At 43.0% G+C, this 23,602-nt stretch overlaps 1 protein-coding gene across 14 annotated transcripts in view; it reads left to right on the top strand.

The window, feature by feature from the left end:
* fanca (FA complementation group A) overlaps window positions 1-23,602 on the top strand; it is a 166,485-nt gene that overhangs the window by 17,199 nt on the left and 125,684 nt on the right. For 13 of the 14 annotated variants that reach the window (XR_013299496.1, XR_013299498.1, XR_013299497.1 and 10 more), the window contains 5 exons: window positions 6,380-6,486; window positions 11,055-11,168; window positions 12,806-12,869; window positions 21,866-21,978; window positions 23,226-23,302. Coding sequence is in view for 8 of the 14 variants with exons in the window: in XM_077595441.1 (XP_077451567.1) it covers window positions 6,380-6,486; window positions 11,055-11,168; window positions 12,806-12,869; window positions 21,866-21,978; window positions 23,226-23,302 (475 nt within the window). In the remaining 6 variants the exon portion in view is untranslated. The remainder of the gene's footprint in view (window positions 1-6,379; window positions 6,487-11,054; window positions 11,169-12,805; window positions 12,870-21,865; window positions 21,979-23,225; window positions 23,303-23,602) is intronic. The other variant, XM_077595446.1, reaches the window with a different exon arrangement.

The raw sequence follows: 23,602 nt of genomic DNA, 5'->3' as shown, positions 1-23,602 counted from the left end.
TGCTGACTGATGAGCCACACCTGGCACTCCTTGAGCCATCAGGTGCTGGACCTGTGATTGGATGGTAGGCGCAGCCACCCACCAGTCTGGCCCTGGGCCAGACAAAACTAGAACAAGGTGACAATTACTTTCCATCTCTAGTAAGTACAACACAAGGCGGACAATTATTTCCTCTGCTTCTGTAGATGGTTGCCACTTAAATCTTTTCAATGAGACCTTAGTCTACAGACACCCATACATACGCACACATTGCACAATCACACTTTTTCGGAGTTTAAGTACTAGTCCAGGACTTTTTACAGTGTTATAGACTTCTCTGTCTCTCTCACCTGATAGTGACTGATATTGTCAGCGTTTTATAGACAATGCTGTGACCTTAACGCAAACTCGCACATATGTAATCCTTTCACGAAGGCATACACTGGTAAATGTCTACTCACCAGATATACATATCTTCACTCTTTTTGGTAACCAGAGCCCAGTCCCGTAAAAGGGTCTGAGATGCCGTGGACACGTTATTGCCTGGATGTCAACTTCGCATTTGGAGCTCCATCCGTCAGGTTTGCAGTTAGACATCCACAAAAACTTGCATAAAGAAAGAGGCAAGACACCCTTTTGGATTTTTACTTACAAGGAGGACGGACGTTGAGCTCCGCTTGTTCCACAACAGCGTTCTGCCCTTTCTTTTCTTTTGTCCATTTTTCGTATATTCAGAGGCCCTGGTTACATGGATGTTCCAACTCTAAAGGGAGGGGTGGATTACACATTTGGGTCATCTGAGTTTTCAAAACACCTTCGCAATCTCATCCCGGTAGTCAAAAGAGAAGGTTCAAGGAGTCCAAGACGCCTTGGTACATCTCATTTTGAAGGACATACAAAATGTTCTTCAAGACGGTCCAGGGTATGAGTGGTTAGCAAGTCGGCCTCACAGTTCTGGGGTTGAGGGTTTGATCCGAGATGGGTCCTCAATGTGTGAAAGTTGGAATGTTTTACATGGGTTTGTGTGGATTTTCTCTGGGTACTTCCTCCCATATTCCAAAAACATGCATGGTCGGCTGGTTGAATACTTTAAATTGCCCCTAGGTATGAGTGTGAGCGTGAAAGGTTGTCCGTCTCCAGCACCTCGTGCAACATTTGTGAGGATAAGCAGCTCGGAAAATGAATGGATGAAAAACGTTCTTCATTGGTGCCAAGAAATGAAATGATGTCAACTCTTTTTCTAAAGCAAGAATTTGTTCAAATTCAGGCAAAGCATATCTGAAATATAGCAAATGTGTGATAAATGGAAATGATGTGCGCATAACTCCTACTTTATGATTCAGTATTAACAAGCGTGAAACCGTCCACCAATCAGTCAATTACGAGATTGGTTTGTTGCTTAGGTTGCTACGTAGGGTGTGGAAGCTAAGGTTACCACAACTTTTATAAACAGTTACAATTAACAATGTTGTTATCCAAAAGAGTAAGAAAAAAATACAGAATCTCACCTGAGTCATGACAAAATTAGAAATAGGACAAGAATATGTATTGGAGATGCCTTTTCAATGCAGACAATGAAAACAAAGAAAAAATGACAACAGACACCAACGTTTCACCATTTGTCATCGTCAGGTAAAGTTCTTTTTTGTTTTCCAAGATAACTTTCTTGCATGGTAAACTGGCATCTGTAATATGGACAAAGTTGGCATGTTCGTGGTTCATGCATAGATAGCAGGGGAAATGATTGACCAGCGCGAGTGTCTTTGTGTGTACATATTTATATTGGTTGGGCAGTGGAATTAAAATGGAGGACGTTCTTGTAAATTCTCTCAACATATTACCAAATAAGATATTTCTTTGCTAATTTCCTTGTAGTTCTCCCTCCTGTCATGATGATAGAAAGTAACTTGTAGTTCTTAACTCGGCTCTTTTTTGGGGGAAGGGGTATACTCGGCTGTCTTATTTGTTAAAGTACCTCGTTATAAATTATCTATACATATGACTATTTCAGAGAATGTGTGCGTTAGTCAGCTAGCATCGGACGAAATGGAGACAATACCGCACATCCGATTTGAATGCGGTTTTGAACAAATAATTGCAAATGTACAGCTCTAAATTTGGGCCCCAGTTTTTCCAAAAATTGAGTTTTCCACTTCCAATAAGGAATGTTGGTGGGCTTTTTGGCCCGGGGGCGATTGTGCAAACATGGCTTTGTACCCGGCCAAACTCAATAAGGAGAACCAGGGAGGACATACCCTATTTACTCGCATATAAGCCGCTTTTGTTGGACAAAAAAATGATGACTGAATCGAGGGTACGGCTTAAATGCGCATAAAAACCCGACATGCAAAAAAACTGCGGTGCCGTGACACAATGATGTCATGACAAAATGGCGCCGTTGAGTGGGCCGCTTGGGTGACTGGTTTTATTTCTTGCCGGCATGCTACTTATTGCGATCAACCCAGCGGACATTCACCTTAAAAATAGCCTCCCTGCGCATTCAAAGCATTACGGTAAATCCATTCAAAACATCCCAGGGGAGTGGCAAGGCATTTGACTTCCGTGTGCTCGCAGCGCTTTTAACCCTCAAAAACACTCAATACAGAAGAAACAGCATATTAGAGCTATACAGAGGAAATGCCTGACGTGAATGACAACAGAATGCGCGTGTGAACGCTTGGAAAATGGACTGAAGCCATGGATCGAACACAATTTAACAGCTTTGCTAACAGATTGCTAACGGATGGCCAACATAGTAGTTCGGGCGGGCAGCGTCGCACAAGTTACGTGATGATTTGGAATGAATTGTTGATGCCGATATAACAGCGAGGAGAAGCAAAAGGCTTGGGAGTTATGCATGACGCGAGTTAAAATGGATTTTGGATGACTGGGCTTAAGTGTCGGCCAGCACTGTTGTCGAGCTTTCGTCAAAGCTGGAATCAAGTTCACGGAATATGCAACTCTGACTGACAGTGGAGCTTAGCATGTTGAATGCCGAGCTCTTTATACCAGAGTTTACCTTTTACCTCAGTAAAGCATTATCAAACTTAGTTTTGCTCGTGCTGTCTTTAAAACACGCTAGCGGCTAGCCATACATACGCTAGCAGCTAGCATGCATAACATACGCAAGTGGATAGCATAACATACGCTAGTGGCTAGCATATCGTAGGTACGCTAGCGGCTAGCATAACATACGCTAGCCTAGTGTCATTCTCCTTTTCTGAGGAAGCACCCAATGTATTGACAAAAAACTGAAAATATACCCACAAATGAGACTGCGCCTTACAGGATGGTGTGTTTTATAGGTGTGAAAATACAGTAAGTTGATATTTTGCATTTACAAAGACAGGCATATTAACTTACTTATGATATTGCTCCCTAATGTGCTTTTGATTCATACAGTATCTCAGAAATATCACTAGTGATGATTTGTCTTAATATTTTCCCTTCAAAGTAACACATTTGTACTCCCTATTTAAACCATAAATATGGAGGTGAAAATTGGCAATCAGGGGGCGGATTATATGCGAGAAATTGTAAAATTAAAAATTTCAAGGCTCAAACTGCTCTCAAATTCGGTCAAATCCAGCCGAAAACAGCGTTTAATGATTAAATACAAATACTAGCATTTGTATATACAATACTAGTATTTGTATTTAATCATTAAACGCTGTTTTCGGCTGGATTTGACCGAATTTGAGAGCATTTTGAGCCGTTTGGCGAATGAACGTATATAGACGTTTTTTTTGCCTTATCGCGACATTTTACCGAGGAATTCACTTCCCTGGGCTCGGTTCTAATGTCCAAAGAGCTCCAGCATTTGTATTGTATCATTAAATGCTGTTTTAGGATGGATTTGACCCGATTGCTGTCATTTCACGGCTCGGTTCTGCTACATCTGCCCGCCCAAGAGTGCTTATTCCCGGGCTGACATGCCCGCCCAAGAGTGCTTATTCCCAGGCTGCCATTGACGGTAGACAAATAAATTGAGTGATGAGCGGCAAAGCGAAATGAATCATTGATTTTTACTATAATTTGGACAACGCCGGTGGCGGGCCGGATTAAAAATCCAAACGGGCCGTATATGGTCCGCAGGCCGAGGTTGAAAAACTTGTACACACACGATCCGGGGGCGGGGCAAGCGCGCGAATCGAGTTTCGGCGAAACCTCCGTTCGGCCGAATGGACGTTCAGCGGATCGTCCATTCGGCGACCTGTCCGTCTGTCAAACGTCCGTCGGCGAAATGTCTTTAGGCGAATCATCCGAGTACCGGTTGTGGCAGCACTCCTCGGTTGATGGGTATTTGCAGTATGGTGTGGAAGGTGCATTCGGGCGGATGGCCTGGAGTGTGAATGAGCGTGATCTTGTCTATAAGAGGCATGTTGATGGCCGGCCGTTCAGGAGCGGTTTCTACGTATAGTTCCATGGTAATGTGTATTTGCGTGGTGGTCTTGATGAGGTTGTTGGCCGAGTCGAACAGAGGTATCATTTTTATGAACCATGGGTATAGGCGACTTCCACTGCTCTTCCATGATGCTCAATATCAGGATGGCATCTTTGTTCCAGTGCCTCGCTGTTTGCGGGTTGGTGTCTGTTTGAGATATCCACCTCCCATGCGCCCAAGGCAACTACAACGACGACATGAAACTGGTCCCTCAAGTGACCATACACACCTTCAACGCCATCATGATCACCATCAAGGTGGTGAGCCACCTCTTTGAGTGGCTCGAGCACAATTCTCAGCTAAGGCTCATGTCAAGTGAGCTGTTAGAAGGCGACGTTCTCCACTACCCCGTGATCATGTCGACCACCAAGCGTTCGGACAAAATAAAACGTATGTTCAACCAGTGCTTCCACAATGCTGGATGCTTCAATAGCCAGAAGGTGAGGTCGTTGCCTCCTCTCCTCCATTACATTTCCTAGCAGCTCATGTCTGCATGGAAGAACAGCGAGGTACTGTTGGAAGCGTTGACGATTGTGAATGTTTTAAAATGAATAACAAGCATGCAAAATCTATCCGTGTTAAAACGCAGGTGAACATTAGAAAGCTAACGGTAGGCAAGAGAGAGAGCACTCGAAACACATGAACACATCTAACAAACACAAAATTAAGAATTCAAACCACAACATTAACAAAATTAATCAACGACAAACATTAACATTTTAGGATTTCTTTGGAATTTAATTTTTCACCCATTTTATTTCTCGCTACCGGTTTCTTAGCTATTGAGATTTATGTTGCCCCGCCGCAGTGTAGGTTGTCGGGCGTTTTGGGGGAGGGAAAAAAACGATCCAAAGACATTTGCATTATAATAATGTTACTATAATGCTACAGACAAACGCCGTCAAAGTGGGCGATCGCACAACTCGTGAACACTTTCTGGAAGTGTTTTTTTCTACAAAGACGGAAAGTTTGTGAAATTTCTTCAGCATTTCTTTGATTTTTGCTGTTGGATTGCTCGCTGGTTTCTCCTCGTCCGCCTTCTCGTTATATTCCTCCTGTGTTGCCAAGTGTTCTTTTAACTCTAGTTCATTCAGCTCCTCTGTTGAGAATTCGTTTTTGTGCCCCTCGACCAACTCGTCAATGTCCTCCTCACTCACCACTTCTTTTCATTTGCTCTGGTACGTTGCAGCGACTGTTCTTCCTGAAGCGCTGACGCTTTTGCTTGGCCACTGGCACGCACGTGCCGTTGTTCACTGCCCAAAGCTTGCCTCTTTCAGGGTGCGGAACCTCAAATTCTTGTGTGGACGAAGACGCCCCGACCCCGAGGAATGAAAAAAGAACCAGCATTATGATGGATTTACGCTGTAGATACGGCCGTGAAGCTGGCATGACGATAGGACGTCACCTCACTAAATGTAGCCACTCGGAAGGAGACTGATGATGCCATTCAATTTGGCAATCGTCTTGACAGTGTCAACAACAATATTTGTACAAAAATACCTCTCGAATCTGACGAAGAGGACTTGGACTTAAGCTCTAATAACCTGTTTTTTTATTATTTAAATCAAGCGAAGGGGAACTATTTTCACTGTATTTCAAAGTATTTTCTAATTAGTAGATTATATTATATATGATATTAATACATTATAGTCTTTTCATATGCCTGTAACTGTAATGATTAATAAATACACCTTGATAATTGTAATTATGTACGTGTATTTTCGTATAGGTGCAAAAACATGTAGTATGATGCGCAGTAATAATAGGGGTGATCCTACTTTGCGGTTTTTGGATTACTGCGCCCATGTCTTATCCGCAAATCCTACCTCACAGGTTCTGCTTCCCAAAATGAGGCATAGTGGTACTTCTATCAGTCAAGGACTTCATTCATGTATCCAATAATTAATCAGATCTCTTTCTCAGTTCTTATCCCTTTTTGTTCATTGCTTGTCTTAGTGACGAAGGTGTGAGCTTGTGGTTGGTTCCACAGCTGAAGGCTCTCTGTAGTTGGATACCTCAAGAGAAGAATGCCGCCACTGAAGCTCAAATGGAAGTACTGTCAAGTAAGTACCCCCTAGTACAGGGGTCTCAAACTCAATTTACCTGGGGGCCGCTAGAGGCCGAGTCTGGGTGAGACTGGGCCACATCAGGCTTTCCACAAGAAAAGCGCTGATAAAACATTCCAACGTTATCAAATATCTTTATTTTTTAACAAAAAATAATGAATTAAATAAATTAACTTAAAGATGAATAAAAAATCAATCAATCAGTAATACAAAAATAAAATAGTAATAATGAGCATACAGTAGATATACACTGGCTGGCTAAGTAGAGAAAACAAATTATTTTTATTCCGTTTCAAATGTCTGACAACAGCTCTTTAACCTTTAACTTTCTGAACTTGAATGGAACATTGAACATGAAATATTCTGAACACGGCTTCTCTTGCCTACTCCTTGCTGCTAGAGACCTGGCAGCGCTTCTTCTCACATAGCTGAGTCACATTTGGCTTGAGGGAGGAAGCAGTGGAGACCCTCAGTAGAGCTTGAAGATGCTCATCAGTAAGTCTGGACCTGTACTTGGACTTATTGAAGTTCAGGGTGGAGAAGAGCTTCTCACACAAGTATGTTCTCCCAAAAAGGCACATGGTCCGCTTGAACATTCGGGAAAGTTCAGGGAAAGCTGGGGGGGTCAACTCTCTCAAAAATTGCCCAAGCTTGTCTGTTTCTCCACTCACCTCCCTGAACTTGGCTTTGAGTGCAGAGTTGCACTGCAGGTCAATGAGCTCCATTGCACATAAAAGGAGAAGGGGTCCGCAAAAATTTGAAATGTGGCTTTGTGTGTCTTGAAGTCTGCAAATCTGTGATCAAATTCCTTCTGTAGCTTCGAAATGGCCTCAACATACTTCTCACCACTGAATGGTGTGCCTGCATCCACGAGAGCCTTGCATGCTGGGAAATGGCAAAGGTTTGTCTGAGAGAGCTGGGCTTTCCATAACACAAGTTTAGTGCAGAATGCTCTCGCGTTGTCATAGGCAGCACTGACAAGTTGCCCCTGGCCTTGTAGCTTCTTGTTCAGTACATTAAACTCATGTGTGATATCAACAAGAAAATCCAAGTCCATGAGCCATTTGGGATCACTTAGCACAGGAACAGCAACCCCGTCTATCTCCATGAGGTCTTTTACTTCTGCTCTCAACTCAAAAAATCTCTTCAACACGTTTCCCCTGCTGAGCCAACGAACCTCAGTGAAGTAGAGCACATCCCCATATTCTGACTCCATTTCCTCTAAACAAGCACGGAACCTTCTGTGCTTTAAGCCCCTGGATCTGATTTGGTTGATTCATTTCACAACAACAGACATCACATTGTCAAACTTCAGGCATTTGCTGCAAAGGGCCTGCTGATGGATAATGCAGTGCAGAGCTATGGCCTCCTCCACACCCTCTTCCAGTTTTTTTTTGAACAAGTGCTACCAGTCCATTCTTCCTCCCTGTCCTCCATCGGTTGTTATTCCAACAAAGCTCTTCCATGGCAAACCGGCATTCTTAATGGCATCACACAGCTGGTGAAATATTTCCTTAGCGGTGGTCTGGCCATGCATTGGAATTACTGTGAGCAACTCCTCCATTACTTCAAAATTGTCATCAACACCACGGACATATATTGCGAGCTGGGTGTTAGGTAAATCCTTAGGTATCTCCAAATTCAGCTTTCAATAAAAAAGGCATCTGTAGTCACAGCTCCATTTAATTCTTGCAAGAAGAGAATACATCCACCCGCGTGTCCGGTCAAGATCATTCTAACAACTCGAAGTCAGTTTCGCTAATTTAATCATAAGATTTCAACGCCATGCTCCACAGAAGTCTAAACATTCGTAGAGTCTCACAACAATTTTGTACAGTTATCAAAACAATTGTAGGTCCTGTCGAATCTTCCCAAGCGAGTTTCGATGCGAACCCTTCAGTGAAGAGGTGCTTCCCAAAACAGTCCAAGGTTCCCAAGAGCACCTGTCGTGAGTCCATCTTCCGAAGCCGAAAACAGTCCTCAGTTCCCAAGAGCACCTGTCGTGAGTCCTCCGAAGCCGAAAACAGTTCGCAGTTCCCAAGAGCAATTGTTTTGAGACCTCTCCATGCCCATGGCCATTCCCTGTCCTCTTGATGTGAACCACAGTTCTTACTTTAGCAAGGCATGCATTAAAATGGCTTTTATTAATGCCAATAACTGTAACATAAAAGCACAGCGTTCAACACATATATATATATATATATTGTTTAATATTGTTACACATTCAGGATGAGCATTACTATTCCTAATAAGCAAATATATTGATTAATATAGTAAGCATGTTCATAATAAGGCTTTCTATTCCTAAATAAGCATTGCAAACACATTTATAATAATGATTACTCCAACACTGGGCAGTGTCTGTGATGTCTGTGGTCTCATCAAGAGCCACTGAATATACACTGAAACATTGTGCTTTCTCACACAGTTGATCATAAATGTCACTTGACAGGTGAGAAATGCGCTCTGCCACGGTGTTGGCAGAAAGGCTGATGTGGTTGAACTGACTATTCTTTTCTGGACAGACAAAATGTGCAGCTGTAATATGCACTTTTTGATACATTCACCTTCTGTGAATGGCTTTCCTGCTTTAGCAATCAACTCACAAACGGCGTAGCTAGCTTCGACTGCTGCACTACTGTCTTTGGTAGCCTTCTTGAAGAAATCCTGTTGCCTCAGAAGACATGTTTTAAGACTGGCAACCTTGTTGGCTCTCATCTCCCTGGTATTTTTCGTACTCCTCAGCATGTCTCGTAGTATAATGACGTTTCAAGTTGTATTCCTTGTGCACCGCAACTTTTTCAGTGCAAATGAGACACGTCGGGGTGCCCCTGTGCTCAACAAAGAAATATTGCACTCCCCACTTTTCTTGAAACTGTCTGTGCTCATCACCGACCTTTCTCTTCACGGCAGGCTTTGAAAGAGACATCTCTGGGGCTCTGTAATATGTGTTTCCACTTGGAATGAGTCTCGGATTGAACTTTAACTTTCAGTCGCGCGGGTCTGTGGTGCATGCGCACTTTCGCTCTCCGATCGTATTGGATTACGGAAGTTCTCCGAATTTCTCAAGTGTCATGTTAACGCACTTACTGTTAAGTTTCAGTTTCACTCGCGGAGATGGCTACAGACACTGACACAGGCTGGATCACGGATCATTGCGCCTCATTCAGTTCTATGCTTAGAGCAGCGGAGGACTGTGCGCGCCGAGCGGAGTGATCGGCTTCACGGCTTCTCCTCCGCCCAGCTGATTGTTGGAGGAAGGAATGAGTGAGTCAGCGAGGCACTGGACAGCCTGGCCGATGTCCCGCCCTCCAGAGCCATATACCTCACCGTGATTGGTTCATTCAGCTCCGAACACAACAAGTGTCATTCATATCAAGCTTGCGGGCCGCACGAACATTAATCTTCCATATTAAGACGGGGGCCGCAAATTATCGTCCCGAGGGCCGCAGTTGGCCCGCGGGCCGCGAGTTTGAGAGCCCTGCCCTAGTACCTCACCTGATTGTTGTGTTTTTGAGAGAGACGTGTACAGTGGCATCTCCACTGCTGAACTTAATTGGTTCTCGAGCTTGTTTCGTGAGTTGGATTTTCCGTAAGTGAACCAGTACTACTTTTTGCATTTTGGGGGATGTTTGATTTCATTTTAAGTTTCTTAATTGGATTGTTTTTGTAACTTGGAACAAAAGGTTTCCCAACAAGGATGTTTGTAACCTTAATATTTCATATGTAGAAGCATTTGGAAGTAGAGGTACAACTGTTAAAATTGTTGAAAGGCTTTATGGTGAAAAATTCAGAAAAATACATCCAATCGCACAAAAGTTTCATATAAAAAATTGGACTGAGGCTGTTATCAATAGGCTACGGCTTCTTCTACATTTGCCTTTTTTTCGTGGAAGTATAAACCATAACATTCATTCATTTTCTGAACTGCTTATCCTCAAGGATCGGGGGTGTGCTGGAGCCTATCCCAATTGACTTCGGCACCAGGTGGGGGACACCTTGAATTGGTGGCCAGACAATCGCAGGGCACAGGGAGACGGACAACCATTCATGCTCACACTCGTACTTAAATACATGCAGTTTAGAGTGTTCAACCAGCCTACCCTGCATGTTTTGGGATGAGGGAGGAACCCGGAGTACCCAGAAAAAACCCTTGCTAGACCGGGGAGAACATGCAAATTCCATACAATAAGGACCGACTTGAGATCGAATCATCGACCCCAGAACTGTTAGGCGGACGCGTTAACCACTCGGCCGCCGGGGCGCCTTTAAACAAAAATATAGATTGTGAAGGAAGGTTCAGACGCGACTGACATTGATGCTATGTTTGTTATGGCTTGGGCTCCTCTGAATAAAACATGAGCTCAACTAGAATAATTTATCAAATTTTGGGGGGACTGATGGTGGGTAGACCTCTGTTTTTTTTTTATGCAACCTATATTCCCAAGTGGCTTATACTCCAAAAAATACAATTTGCTTGTATTAAAAAATATATATATTTTGTGTCAAGCCATTTATTGTAATGTTACTGATAGTGCATTTTTTCAATCTTTTCTGATTCATAGCTTTGTTGAGATGGCTAATTAACTTGAGCTTCCACTCAAGTCAGGAGCCAGAGGTAGCAGTGGAGAAGAGGTGCATTCTGCTCTGCATCTCAACCCTAGATGACATGCTCTTCTGTGAGTGAGCAATCATGCACCATGGTCACAATGTTTATTCTATTTACTATGATTCACTTAAAAAAACAATCCAGGTTTGAAACACTAAAAAGCACTAAAAGTAACACAAATTATCATATCCATTTACACTATTTTTTTAGTGGGAGAACCATAATTTACTGATAGACAACACATTATTTAAAATAAGTTATGTTCCGTATATCTTTTGCTTGAAATGTTTTGGTGTCAATGTTCCCTCTAATTTTTCGTTGGTCTGAGCAGAAAGTCAACCTCCCTGAGCGCACTGAATACCAGTGTGAGCGACATCATCGGTACTCGGATGATTCGCCTAAAGACGTTTCGCCGACGGACGTTTGACAGACAGGCAGGTCGCTGAATGGACGTTCCGCCGAACGTTCATTCGGCCGAACGGAGGTTTCGCCGAAACGGGATTCGCGCGCTCACCCCGCCCCCGGATCGTGTGTGTACAAGTTTTTCAACCTCGGCCCGCGGGCCATATACGGCCCGTTAGGATTTTTAATCCGGCCCGCCGCCGGTGTTGTCCAAATTATAGTAAAAATCAATGTTAGTCTACCATCAATGGCAGCCCGGGAATAAGCACTGTTGGGCGGGCAGATGTAGCAGAACCGAGCCGTAAAATGACAGCAATCGGGTCAAATCCATCCTAAAACAGCATTTAATGATTAAATACAAATACTGGAGCTCTTTGGACATTAGAACCGAGCCCAGGGAAGTGAATTCCTTGGTAAAATGTCGTGATGATATCGCGATGGAGGCAAAAAAACGTCTATATACGTCCATTCGCAAAACGGCTCAAAATGCTCTCAAATTTGGTCAAATCCAGCCGAAAACAGCGTTTAATGATTAAATACAAATACTGGAGCTCTTTGGACATTAGAACCGAGCCCAGGGAAGTAAATTCCTCGGTAAAATGTCGTGATGATATCGCGATGGAGGCAAAAAAATGTCCATTTACGTCCATTCGCCAAACGGCTCAAAATACTCTCAAATTCGGTCAAATCCAGCTGAAAACAGAGTTTAATGATTAAATACAAATACTGGTATTTGTATTTAATCATTAAACGCTGTTTGAACGAATGTTCATTCGGAGACCTGTCCGTCTGTCAAACGTCCGTCGGCGAAACGTCTTTAGGCGAATCATCCGGTCACGACATCATCATTGCTCGCTATGGGCACACCAGTATCACACCTGCCACAAGCAGGTGCATGTCAATGTTCCCTCTAATTTTTCATGTAAAACATGCTGTAAAACACGAAAAACATAAGTGGACAGAGCTACTGCCACTGGCTGCCGCTTAAACGGCTCCATCATGAAGAAAGGGGTAAAAAAAAAAAAAAAAAATCCGTTTTTTTTTTTTTACTGCGCGCCATAGGATTGCTGCTGCGCAGAGAAGACGAGAGTAGTGCGCAATTGCGCACGCGCGCAGCTTAGAGGGAACAGTGTTTGGTGTGGAAGCATGTTTGAAACACTTAAAGTTACTCAAACCTTAATTTGTTTGTTTTGTGACTCTTAAGACAATTCAATTTTGAAGTGTGCGCGTTTTTTGAGGCGTGTCGGGGTGTGCTTGTGTCTGCTTGTGCATGCTTGACTGCATCTGTGTGTCTTTCCCCTTCAGGGGTTCTGGACGCTGCAGATACAAATTCAGCACAGTCGTTTTCTGAAACCGCACCAGAGAGATGGTTCGTATTTTTTTTCATTTGATAAATTTATTTGCATGCAGAGTTCCACATACTGTTACATGTTGAATTGAATTAAATGCTTTTAATGTTATACAAGTATAATTAGATTTAAAGCTTTTACCACATAGTGCACAAATAACAACAGACAGACAAATAAATAATCTAAATAAATAAGAAATGAACAAATAAGTCAACGTGAGGTCAAAAGAGTGAAGCGGGCTTGTTACACCTGAAGTCCAGGATGAATTCCATGGTTTTTGGAGACGTCCAGCGCCAGGTCGCACCACTTGCTGAGTCTATGGACGCAACAACAAACAAGCAGACACCTAGATCATCAAGATATAGGAGACATAAATAATCACTAAATAATCAATAAATAAGAAATAAATAACCTATGGCACAGAAGGCGCAGTGTGGCTGATTGAGCCATCCGGTTTTGGCTGCAACGGCGGGAACTGGATGGAATGATGCAACTCTACAGGGCATCTATGTTTGTGGACCAGTCTAGTTTGTTGTTGAGGTGAACACCCAGGTACTTAAAATTCTCCACGATTTCAATGTCTGTACCGTGGATGTTCACCTGAGTGGTCTGTTGAGCATTCCTTCGAAAATCGATGACCATTTCCTTTGTCTTACTGGTGTTGATGTAGAGGTGATTTTGCCTACACCAGTCAACAAAGGCTGTGATGACTCCCCTGTATCCAGGTCGTTCCTGTCTGTCACTCGTCCAACAATAGCGGTGTCGTCAGAGAACTTCTGGAGGTGGCAGGTGTCTGTATTATGTTTAAAGTCCGATGTGTAGAGGGAGAAGAGGAGTGGGGAGAGCACTGTGCCTTGTGGGGCCCCCGTGCTGCAAGCTACCACATCAGACGTACAGTCCTGGAGTCTCACATGTGGTCTGTCAGTGAGGAAGTCTATGATCCGTGTGGCTAGGTGGTTCCTTACTCCAGCCTCTTCCAGTTTCCCTCTCAGTAGGACCGGCTGAATGGTGTTGAACGCACTGGAGAGATAAAAAAACATCATTCTCACCGTGCTTCCCGTGGTCTCCAGGTGTGAAAGAGACCTGTGCATCAGGTAGGTGGTAGCATCTTCCACACCAATGCCTGGACGATAGGCGAACTGCAGAGGGTCCAGCTCTGCATTCATTAGGGGGCTGAGGTGATTGAGGATGATTCCCTCCAATGTCTTGATCAGGTGAGAGGTTAATGCTACCGGCCTGAAGTGGTTTGGCTCCCTCGGGTTCGCAGTCTTTAGAACTGGGACCACACAGGAAGTTTTCCACAAGGTGGTGACCTTCTGCAGACTGAGGCTGAGGTTGAAAATATGCAGAATCACTTTGCCAAGCTGATCCGCACAGTCTCTCAGCAGTCTGGAGCTGAGGCCGTCTGGACCGGTAGCTTTCCTTGCCTCGATCTTCTTTAGCTGTTTTATCACCTGATCGACAGTAATGCAGAGACCGGTGGAAGAGGGGGAGGAAGAGGAGGAGGAGAAAGAGGGGGCAGTGTTGCTTCTGGTCTTGGGGGTCAGGGGAGTGGGGGCAGGACTGAATCTGTTAAAGAACTGATTCAGTTCATTGGCCCACTCCCTGTCTCCGGACTACGGGTCTCTCTCACTGTTGCCTCCATGGCCCGAAATGGTCCTCAAGCTCCTCCAGACCTCTTTGGTGTTGCCTCTCTGGAGTTGGTCTCTAGCTTCCTCCTGTAGATGGTCTTTCCCTTCCTTATCTCTCTCTTCAGCTCCTTCTGGACCATTTTGAGACTCTTTTTCCCCAGACCTAAAAGCCCTCTTCTTGTTCAGGAGGGCCCTTAGATCCCTGGTGACCCACGGCTTACTGTTGGAGAAACAACGGACCTTCTTGGAGGGTACAATGTTCTCAACGACATTAAATGACATTTACTGACACTCACTGACATTAAAGCTCAGCTGAAAAAAAATGGAAATGTCAATCAGGTGGACATCTTATGACAGATTTTATGAGATGTATGAATGACTTTTGTGCATACAACAGTGCAAGATCTTCTTAATGAGGAAGAAAAGGAAAATGATTGGTTTGAGCCATGAATTACAAACTTTAATTATTTCATGAAGGATGTGGAATTGTGGAAATTACAACAGCACAATTTACACAAACACACATTCAGTGTTGGACTGCAAAAGGTTTGCATCAGATCCACATGACAAAAAGGTTGAACACCTGAAGAAGAACTGTCATTGTTTTGGCTGTCTGAAAAGAGCACCTATGAGAAAGGACTGTAACAAAAGAATGGATTGCCAAATATGCAAAAGGAAACATCCCACACTGCTGCACATTGATAGTGTTGACACCAAGCAGCAGACCCCACCAAAACCCACCAATTTAAAAGAAACCTCTGTCGAGTGCGCTCTGGTTTCAGCCAATCATGCAACTGGGGCCAGTATGGACTGTGCAATAGCCATAGTACCTGTTCAAGTTAAAGCTGGAAAAAGAAGTAAGATAATCAGAACCTATGCTTTTCTTGATCCAGGTAGCTCAGCTACATTTTGCACTGAAAACCTAATGAACCAGCTGAACACCAGAGGGCGCAATATTGAAACTATGTTGAAAACTATGGGGCAAAAAGACCTGTAAAATGTTATAAGCTGAAAGCATTGCAAATTGGTAGCATTGATGGCAGTGCATACACTGATTTACCTAAAGTGTACACACTTTCGAAACGATCGTTCCAAAGAATTAACAGGGAAAAGCAAAGGAGGGGGACTTTGCCTGTTCATACACAATGAATGATGTTGCGACATTAGGATCATTAACACACTGCTACCCGGATTTAGAGCTATTGGCGATTCGGTGCAGGCCCTTCTATCTATCTACCTAGACCGCTAACGAAGAGTTAAAAAGAAGTAGATTACCAATGTCGTCATACGCAGCTGGGTATGATGACAATTAGGCTTTTGTCGAGTCAATGATGATGACAAAGCCTATGTCCGATTATTACAAACAAACATCCCAGTGTGAAAAGGGAATTTGTTAATTCAGCAAGACCTGAGAAAATGGCCATATTTAAATGGAATTAGACTGCAAGGAATTGATGTCGAAATTGAGCTGTTGATTGGAATCAATGTTCCATTGAACCTTGGAAAATAATACAAAGTCAAGGAAATGGACCGTATGCAATTAAAACTCTTTTTGGATGGGTGGTCAACGGTCCACTCAATAGTACTGCTATGGAACAGGCTGGAACAGTGACGATGGCAGCTAATCGTATCTCACTGGATAATCTTAAGGAACTGCTGATCAAACAGTATAATCATGACTTCCCTGAAAAGGAATATGAAGAGAGAAGAGAAATGTTGGTTGAGGATAACATGTTCATGGACATGGCAACAAATTCAATCATTCTGAAAGATGGACACTACCACTTACCTTTGCCCTTTCGTGACAAGAATATAACCTTGCCCAATAACTATGATATGGCAGCACAGCATGCACTAAGCTTATCTAAAAGGTTGAAGAAGGATTCTGCTTATGCCACGGAATACAAGACTTTCATGGAAGGTGTCTTGGAAAAGGGGTATGCAGAAAAGGTGCCACAGAACCAGTTGCAAAGGAATGATGGCCATGTATGGTATATACCACACCATGGTGTGTACCACATACAAAAGGGATAACTTCGTGTGGGTTTTGATTGTTCATCCTCATACAAAGGCAAATCTCTCAACACCGCTCTTCTTCAAGGACCTGATCTTGCTAATCCACTGCTGGGTGTCCTGCTAAGATTCAGACATGCGAGGATTGCGATAATGGCTGACAATGAAGCAATGTTTCACCAAGTGCAAGTCCATGGGTATCAGCGTGACTTCGTGAGATTCCTGTGGTGGCCAGAAGGGGATACGAGCAATGTTCCCTCTAATTTTTCGTTTGTCTGGGCAGAAAGACAAGCTCCCTGAGCACACTGAGTACCAGTGTGAGCAACATCATCATTGCTCGCTATGGGCACACACCAGTAGAACACCTGCCATGAGCAGGTGCATGTCGGGGTACCTTGCTTGCTATATTTTTGATGGTGAAAAGGCGGACGGGTGAAAGGGGAATGCATGTGCGCATATCATGCTTGACATTATTAGCAATTGACGATGCTGTTTTCCTCTGGTTGTTATACAGCGTACACAATTTGAAATGATCAAAAAACGTATACCTTGACAGGTATGTGTCTACTAGCCATAAATGATCTAGTCCTAATAAAATGTAATGATTGATATCTGTGGATAAAATATCTAAATAAATGACACTAGAATCTGCACAAATCTGACTTCAAGTTGACCTCATTTTCACATCTGTCCTTCTCACTTCTCATTCTGCTTCAAATGACGTTTCTGCTGAATGTGTCACTCAAGATAGTCAAGCGTCCATTTATGTGCAATATTTTTCCATCGGAAAACTCGCTTACAACTTTAGCTTTGCTGTATGTTTTGCAGAGAACTTTCTTTTGATTTTGACACACACACTGAAACACACACAGATGCACACTTGGCAAAGTTTTCGACAGTTCTCACCCAATTTCACCGCTTGTTCTTCTATCTGCTCCGACAGCCATTCCATCTTAGAAGAACCGCATTTCTATTTTACTTTGACTCGTTTGGCCTTGATAAAGGCTTGGCAGCAGCTCCACCGAGTTGTTGGCTATATGCTCACCTGCGAAATGAACGCATGCCGTGTAAGTAAACACACGCGCCGTGACCCGAACCGCATCATATCATCGGCTGGACACGGTGTTTGTCAGTTTTATCCGAAATGACTTTTTGTTCTCGTTTCTCGGTGACAGGCTGCCACTCTGAGTTGCGACGCAAAATGGCACAGAAAAAAAATGTAATGTCTTTTTTTTTTTTAACAATTCAGGTTGGCGTACAATAAAAGCATTCAATTCAATTTAATCCAATTTGATTTTGTGCGCTGCATATGTTTGCCGTGTGCAGAGAACGCAAGAGTAGTGCGCAATTGCGCACGCGCGCATCTTAGAGGGAACATTGGATACGAGCCAGCCAATAGAAGTCTATCAGATGACGGTTCACCTTTTTGGTACAGTGTCGTCCCCAAGCATTGCAAACTTTGCACTGAAACAAACAGCAGTGGACAATTCACATCAGCATTGAAGTACGGGACACAATCAACTACAGCTTTTATGTGGATGACTGCCTCAAGTCTGTGGCCTCTGCACAAGAAGCAATCCAACTCACCAGATGCTTTAGAAAAGCATGTGCCCAAGGTGGCTTCACTTTAAATAAATGGGTGAGCAACAGTTACAAAGTACTTGAAACTATTCCAGAAAACCAGAGCTGCACTCGTGAAACAACTTGACTTGGACCTAGAAAAAAACACCACTCGAGAGAGCATTGGGGATTCAATGGAACATCAAAAGGGATACATTCTGCTTCCACGTAACTATCAAAAGCAAGGCACCTACCAGACGAAACATCCTTTCAATGATGAGTTCTATTTATGACCCAGTAGGTGTTCTTTCTCCCTTTACTCTAAAAGCCAAACAGATCCTGCAGAAACTTTGTCAGGATAAGCATGGATGAGACGACATCCTTCCTGATGAGATGACAGGACCTTGGAAAAGATGGCTCACAGAATTCGACCAGCTATGCAGATTTGAGATGGACAGGTGCCTGAAGCCTGAGAATTTTACTGTGAGGACTGCTGAGCTGCACCATTTCTGTGATGCAATTGAGTCAAGATATGGAACTGTGAGTTACATCAGAAATACAGATAAAACAAAACGTCCATATTGCCTTCATACTTGGAAAATCCAGATTAGCCCCACTCAAACAGATAACAATTCCTAGACTGGATTTTACAGCTGCAACACTTGCTGTGAAGGTGGACAGGATGTTACAAAAGGATCTTCACATGGAAATGAATGCTTCCACCTTTTGAAAACCAAACCAGTGAAACGTGATAGCTCCATACGGTAGGTCTTAACACTCACCCATTTGATTTTTTAAAGAGCCTGACAGCTGATGAGAGGAAGGATCTGCGGAAGCGCTTCTTGCAATGAGGGTGCAGCAGTCTATTGCTGAAAGAGCTTCGGAAGGGACTCCACAGACTCATGCAGGGGGTGGGAGGTGCTGTCCATGATGGACATCATCCTGGTCAGCATCCTCCGCTCTCCCACTTCCTCCACAGAGTCCAAAGGACGGCCCAGAACAGAGCTGGCCCTCCTGACCAGCTTATTCAGCCTGTTCCTGTCCCTCTCCATGCTCCCGCATCCCCAACAGACCACTGCATAAAACTCTGTAGATGCCACCACAGTGTCGTAAAAGGTCCTCAGCAGTGTCCTGCACACTCCAAAGGACCGTAGTCTCCTCAGTAGGTAGAGACGGCTCTGGCCCCTTTTATACAGGGCATCTATGTTTGTGGACCAGTCTAGTTTGTTGTTGAGGTGAACACCCAGGTACTTAAAATTCTCCACGATTTCAATGTCTGTACAATGGATGTTTACCTGAGTGCAGACCACTCAAGTAAACATCCAGGGTACATGCATTGAAATCGTGGAGAATTTTAAGTACCTTGAGGATTCCTCCCAAAAATTGATTACCGTTTCCTTTGTCTTACTCGTGTTGATGTAGAGGTGGTTTTGTCTACACCAGTCAACAAAGGCTGTGATGACTCCCCTGTACTCTAGGCCGCTGCCGTCCATCAGTCGTCCAACAATAGCGGTGTCGTCAGAGAACTTCTGGAGGTGGCAGATTTCTGTATTATGTTTGAAGTCTGATGTGTAGAGGGAGAAGAGGAGCGGGGAGAGCACCGTGCCTTGTAGGGACCCCGTCCTACAAGCTACCACATCAGAGCCACATCAAGCCTTCCAAAGGACTAACCATAATTTCCAAGCTGCGCAGTGACATTCATAACGAGATGGAGAGCCTTCTTTTAATATGGATAAAAGATAAACAGTTAGCAGGAGATAGTGACCGAGTCGATAATATGTGAAAAAGCCAGCCGAATCTACATGGACTTGAAAGCAAAGCAAGCATTTGAAAAAGGGGACTATTCAAGACGAGCTGAACAATTCAAAGTGAGTCGTGGCTGTTTCGATAATTTAAAAAAACGAACTGGGGTGATACATTCGGTTGTGATGCACTGCGAAGCAGGAAGTTCTGCCTTGGAATACATTAACATCTTTGCATCGGTTATTGCACAAGAAAGTTTAAATATTGTGTAACGTAAGATTAAAACTTATTGTTAAGTGTGTATATAGGAATCTAAGTTCATTTAAGTTAAATTTAAAGGTTATGTTTCGAGCGCGTCCGTCAAGCCTCTCTCCTTCCTGTCCATTCTCTCTCTCATCCCCGCACTCCATTACCGTTTGTCTGAATAATGAATAATGTGACATTTTAGTATTGAAGATCATAACCACTAGATACAGTATTTACTCGCATAAAAGCCGCTTTTGTCGGACAAAAAAAGATGACTGAATCGAGAGTACGGCTTATATGCGCATATAAACACGACATGCACAAAACTGCAAGTTGACAACGCCATGATACGATACACGATGACGTCATGACGTAATGGCGTCAGACGTCTATAAATGAAATTAAAGAAAAAAACGTACATATGTTGCATAAAACGTAAAAAAACACATTCCGTCACTGCTCACTCGGGCCACGGCCATCTTACCTAGGGGGCTGCCATCTAAACCTAGTTAAATGTGCTCGGACTGTTCAAGCGCAAGTAGCCTTGATTTTGAAATAAAACAAAATTTCACTTTGCTATTGGAGTAATATGAACCATCAAAAGAATTGATGGATAAAGTCCCCCGAACAGCCCCCCCCGCCTCCGTGTGTATGTTGTTCCCTTCCCCTCCGCGAAATGCGTCTAAGTTTTACTTCTATTAAACACATTTTATTACTATTAAACCACTCATTATTTATTACTTTGTCAATACATGGCGAATTAGAATAAATAAAACATGTTTTACACGAGTGCGGCGTTGCCGTGGATAAAGCCCCCCCGAACAGCCCCCCCCCCCCCCCCGCCTCCGTGTGTATGTCGTTCCCTTCCCCTCCGCGAAATGCGTCTAATTTTACTTCTATTAAACACATTTTATTACTATTAACCCACTCGTTATTTATTACTTTGTCAATACATGGCGAATTAGAAGAAATAAAACATGTTTTACACGAGTGCGGCGTTGCCGTGGATAAAGTCCCCCCGAAGCCCCCTCGCCTCCGTGTGTATGTCGTTCCCTTACCCTCCGCGAAATACGTCTAATTTTACTTCTATTAAACACATTTTATTACTATTAAACCACTCGTTATTTATTACTTTGTCAATACATGGCGAATTAGAAGAAATAAAACATGTTTTACACGAGTGCGGCGTTGCCGTGGATAAAGTCCCCCCGAAATGCCCCCGCCTCCGTGTGTATGTCGTTCCCTTCCCCTCCGCAAAATGCGTCTTATTTTACTTCTATTAAACACATTTTATTACTATTAAACCACTCGTTATTTATTGCTTTGTCAATACATGGCGAATTAGAAGAAATAAAACATTTTTTCCAATCCAATATCCTGTTTTTGGTGTTTTTTTCAGCGGGTTGGAACGAATTAATTTGTTTTCCATTCATTTCAATGGGAAACGTCCGCTCGAGTTACGAGAATCTCGTCATACAATCTCAGTCTCGGAACGGATTACGCTCGTATGTCGAGGTACCACTGTAATTGGAAAGCATCAGGTTCTCATCAAGATAGACTTATTTCTTTTTTCAAATTGAATAATTTGATATTTTGCATTTACAAAGACAGGCATATTAACTTCCTTATGATATTGACCCTAATAATGTGCTTTTGATTCGAATTAATTTGTATTTAGTTCATTTCTATGGGAAAAATTTATTTGAGATACGAGTAAATTGAAATATGAGCATTACTGTATTTGGTTGTATTCATTCAAGTTGCTATTTTCAGGAAATAATTAAACTGCTGTACTCCGTGGTTGTGTGCTGTATTTTATGCAGGTGTCAGCTATTGGATACCTCGTTGTGTAAAGTTTTAGGTGCTCCAGATGTCCTCCAGCGCTTTTTAAAACACTGTTTAACACAGACTCTCACCTACAAACCTCAACTTGCAGGTAACATACATGCAACAGACTCTCACTAGGAATACAAAAACTCTTACTTACCGTATTTTCACGACTATTCGGCGCATCGTATTTTTAGCCGCAGTGTCAATAACGAGTGCCATTTCTGTATTTTAGAGACACAAAGGACGCACCGTTCTTTTAGACTCAGCCAGGCATGGCATATATATATTATTTATGGATGAATTTCGAACCGTAATAGCGCTGGCTACGGAAGCGGCCCCAGACGCTATTTCCGGTGCGCAGTGACTGCTGGGATATATAGTCCTTTTGTCAATACACCCAGGTTGACGGCTGTGATAACTTTGCACTAATAGTATCAATATACTACAACGGCGAACACACTAATTTGGTGCTACATGCACCAAATGCACGCTAAACCCGCACGCTAAAAACACGTTTTTAAAAAGGCAACGGAAGCAAAACTGAGTTCGGTTGTACTTTATTTAGCCATTTTACAATGTACTCACGTCATCATCACCCACAAAACCATCAACGTCCTCCTTTTCTGTGTCCGAATTAAACAATTGCCCAAATGAGTCTTCCAAAATGCCGGGTCCCCTCTCCACTGCTCCCATGCTGCTCGCAACTTTGCTTTGAAAGCCCGGTTGATGCCAAAGTCCAGCGGTTGTAGTTCTCAAGCTTCCAGGAATGACGACGAGCTCCAAGTTAATATATATAATATATATTATATATATATTATATATATATATATATATATATATATATATATATATATATATATATATATATATATATATATATATATATATATATATATATATATATATATATATATATATAATCCGCAGTCTAGCTTTAAATGCTCTGTTGTCGCCAACATCTAGCGGCAGGTTTTCTTTTGTAAATACAGCCGAAATGGCGGCGAGCACCAAATTAGTGTGCTCGCCGTCATACTGGGTGTATTGAAGAACTGGGTGTATTAAGAATTCTATATCCCAGCAGTCACTGCGCAGTACTTTATTTACGGGAAAATAGTAGAGTTGGGGGCTGCGTGCCGTAGATGTCCTATCGACTGATTTATTTTATCTTATCGTGATAACAATTTTAGTATTGGTCCATTTATAAAGTGCACTGGATTATAAGGCGCCCTGTCTATTTTGGAGAAAATTTAAGACTTTTATGTGCGCCTTATAGTCGTGAAAATACGGTAGTTTTCTGATATGACAATAATTTGCATTGTTTTATGATTAAAATAGTGGAGATTATTTTTTCAGTGTCAGATGCAATTGCTCAGCAGAACAAGTGGTCCTTTGCAAAAGCCAGTCCACTACTAATCTCTCTTTTCTCCAAGGTAAGTGTGAGTCCTTGTGAAATGAGTTATATCTAATTCATCCCCACAAAGGGGCCGTATAAAATGTTTGTGATCCTGAAAATATTGTCATTCATTTTCTGAATCGCTTTATCCTCATTAGGGTCGCGGGGGGTGCTGGAGCCTATCCCAGCTGACTTCGGGCCAGAGGAGGTGGACACCCTGAATTGGTGGCCAGCCAATCACTGGGCACAAGGAGACGGACAGCCATTCACCTTCACACTCATACCTAGGGGCAATTTAGAGTTTTCAAATAGCCTACTCTGCATGCTTTTGGGATGT

This window comes from Stigmatopora argus, chromosome 3 (assembly GCF_051989625.1).
Source record: "Stigmatopora argus isolate UIUO_Sarg chromosome 3, RoL_Sarg_1.0, whole genome shotgun sequence".
Classification (NCBI taxonomy): domain Eukaryota; kingdom Metazoa; phylum Chordata; class Actinopteri; order Syngnathiformes; family Syngnathidae; genus Stigmatopora; species Stigmatopora argus.
Note: the sequence above shows the minus strand (reverse complement) of the source record. Positions and strands in the feature narration are given on the sequence as shown.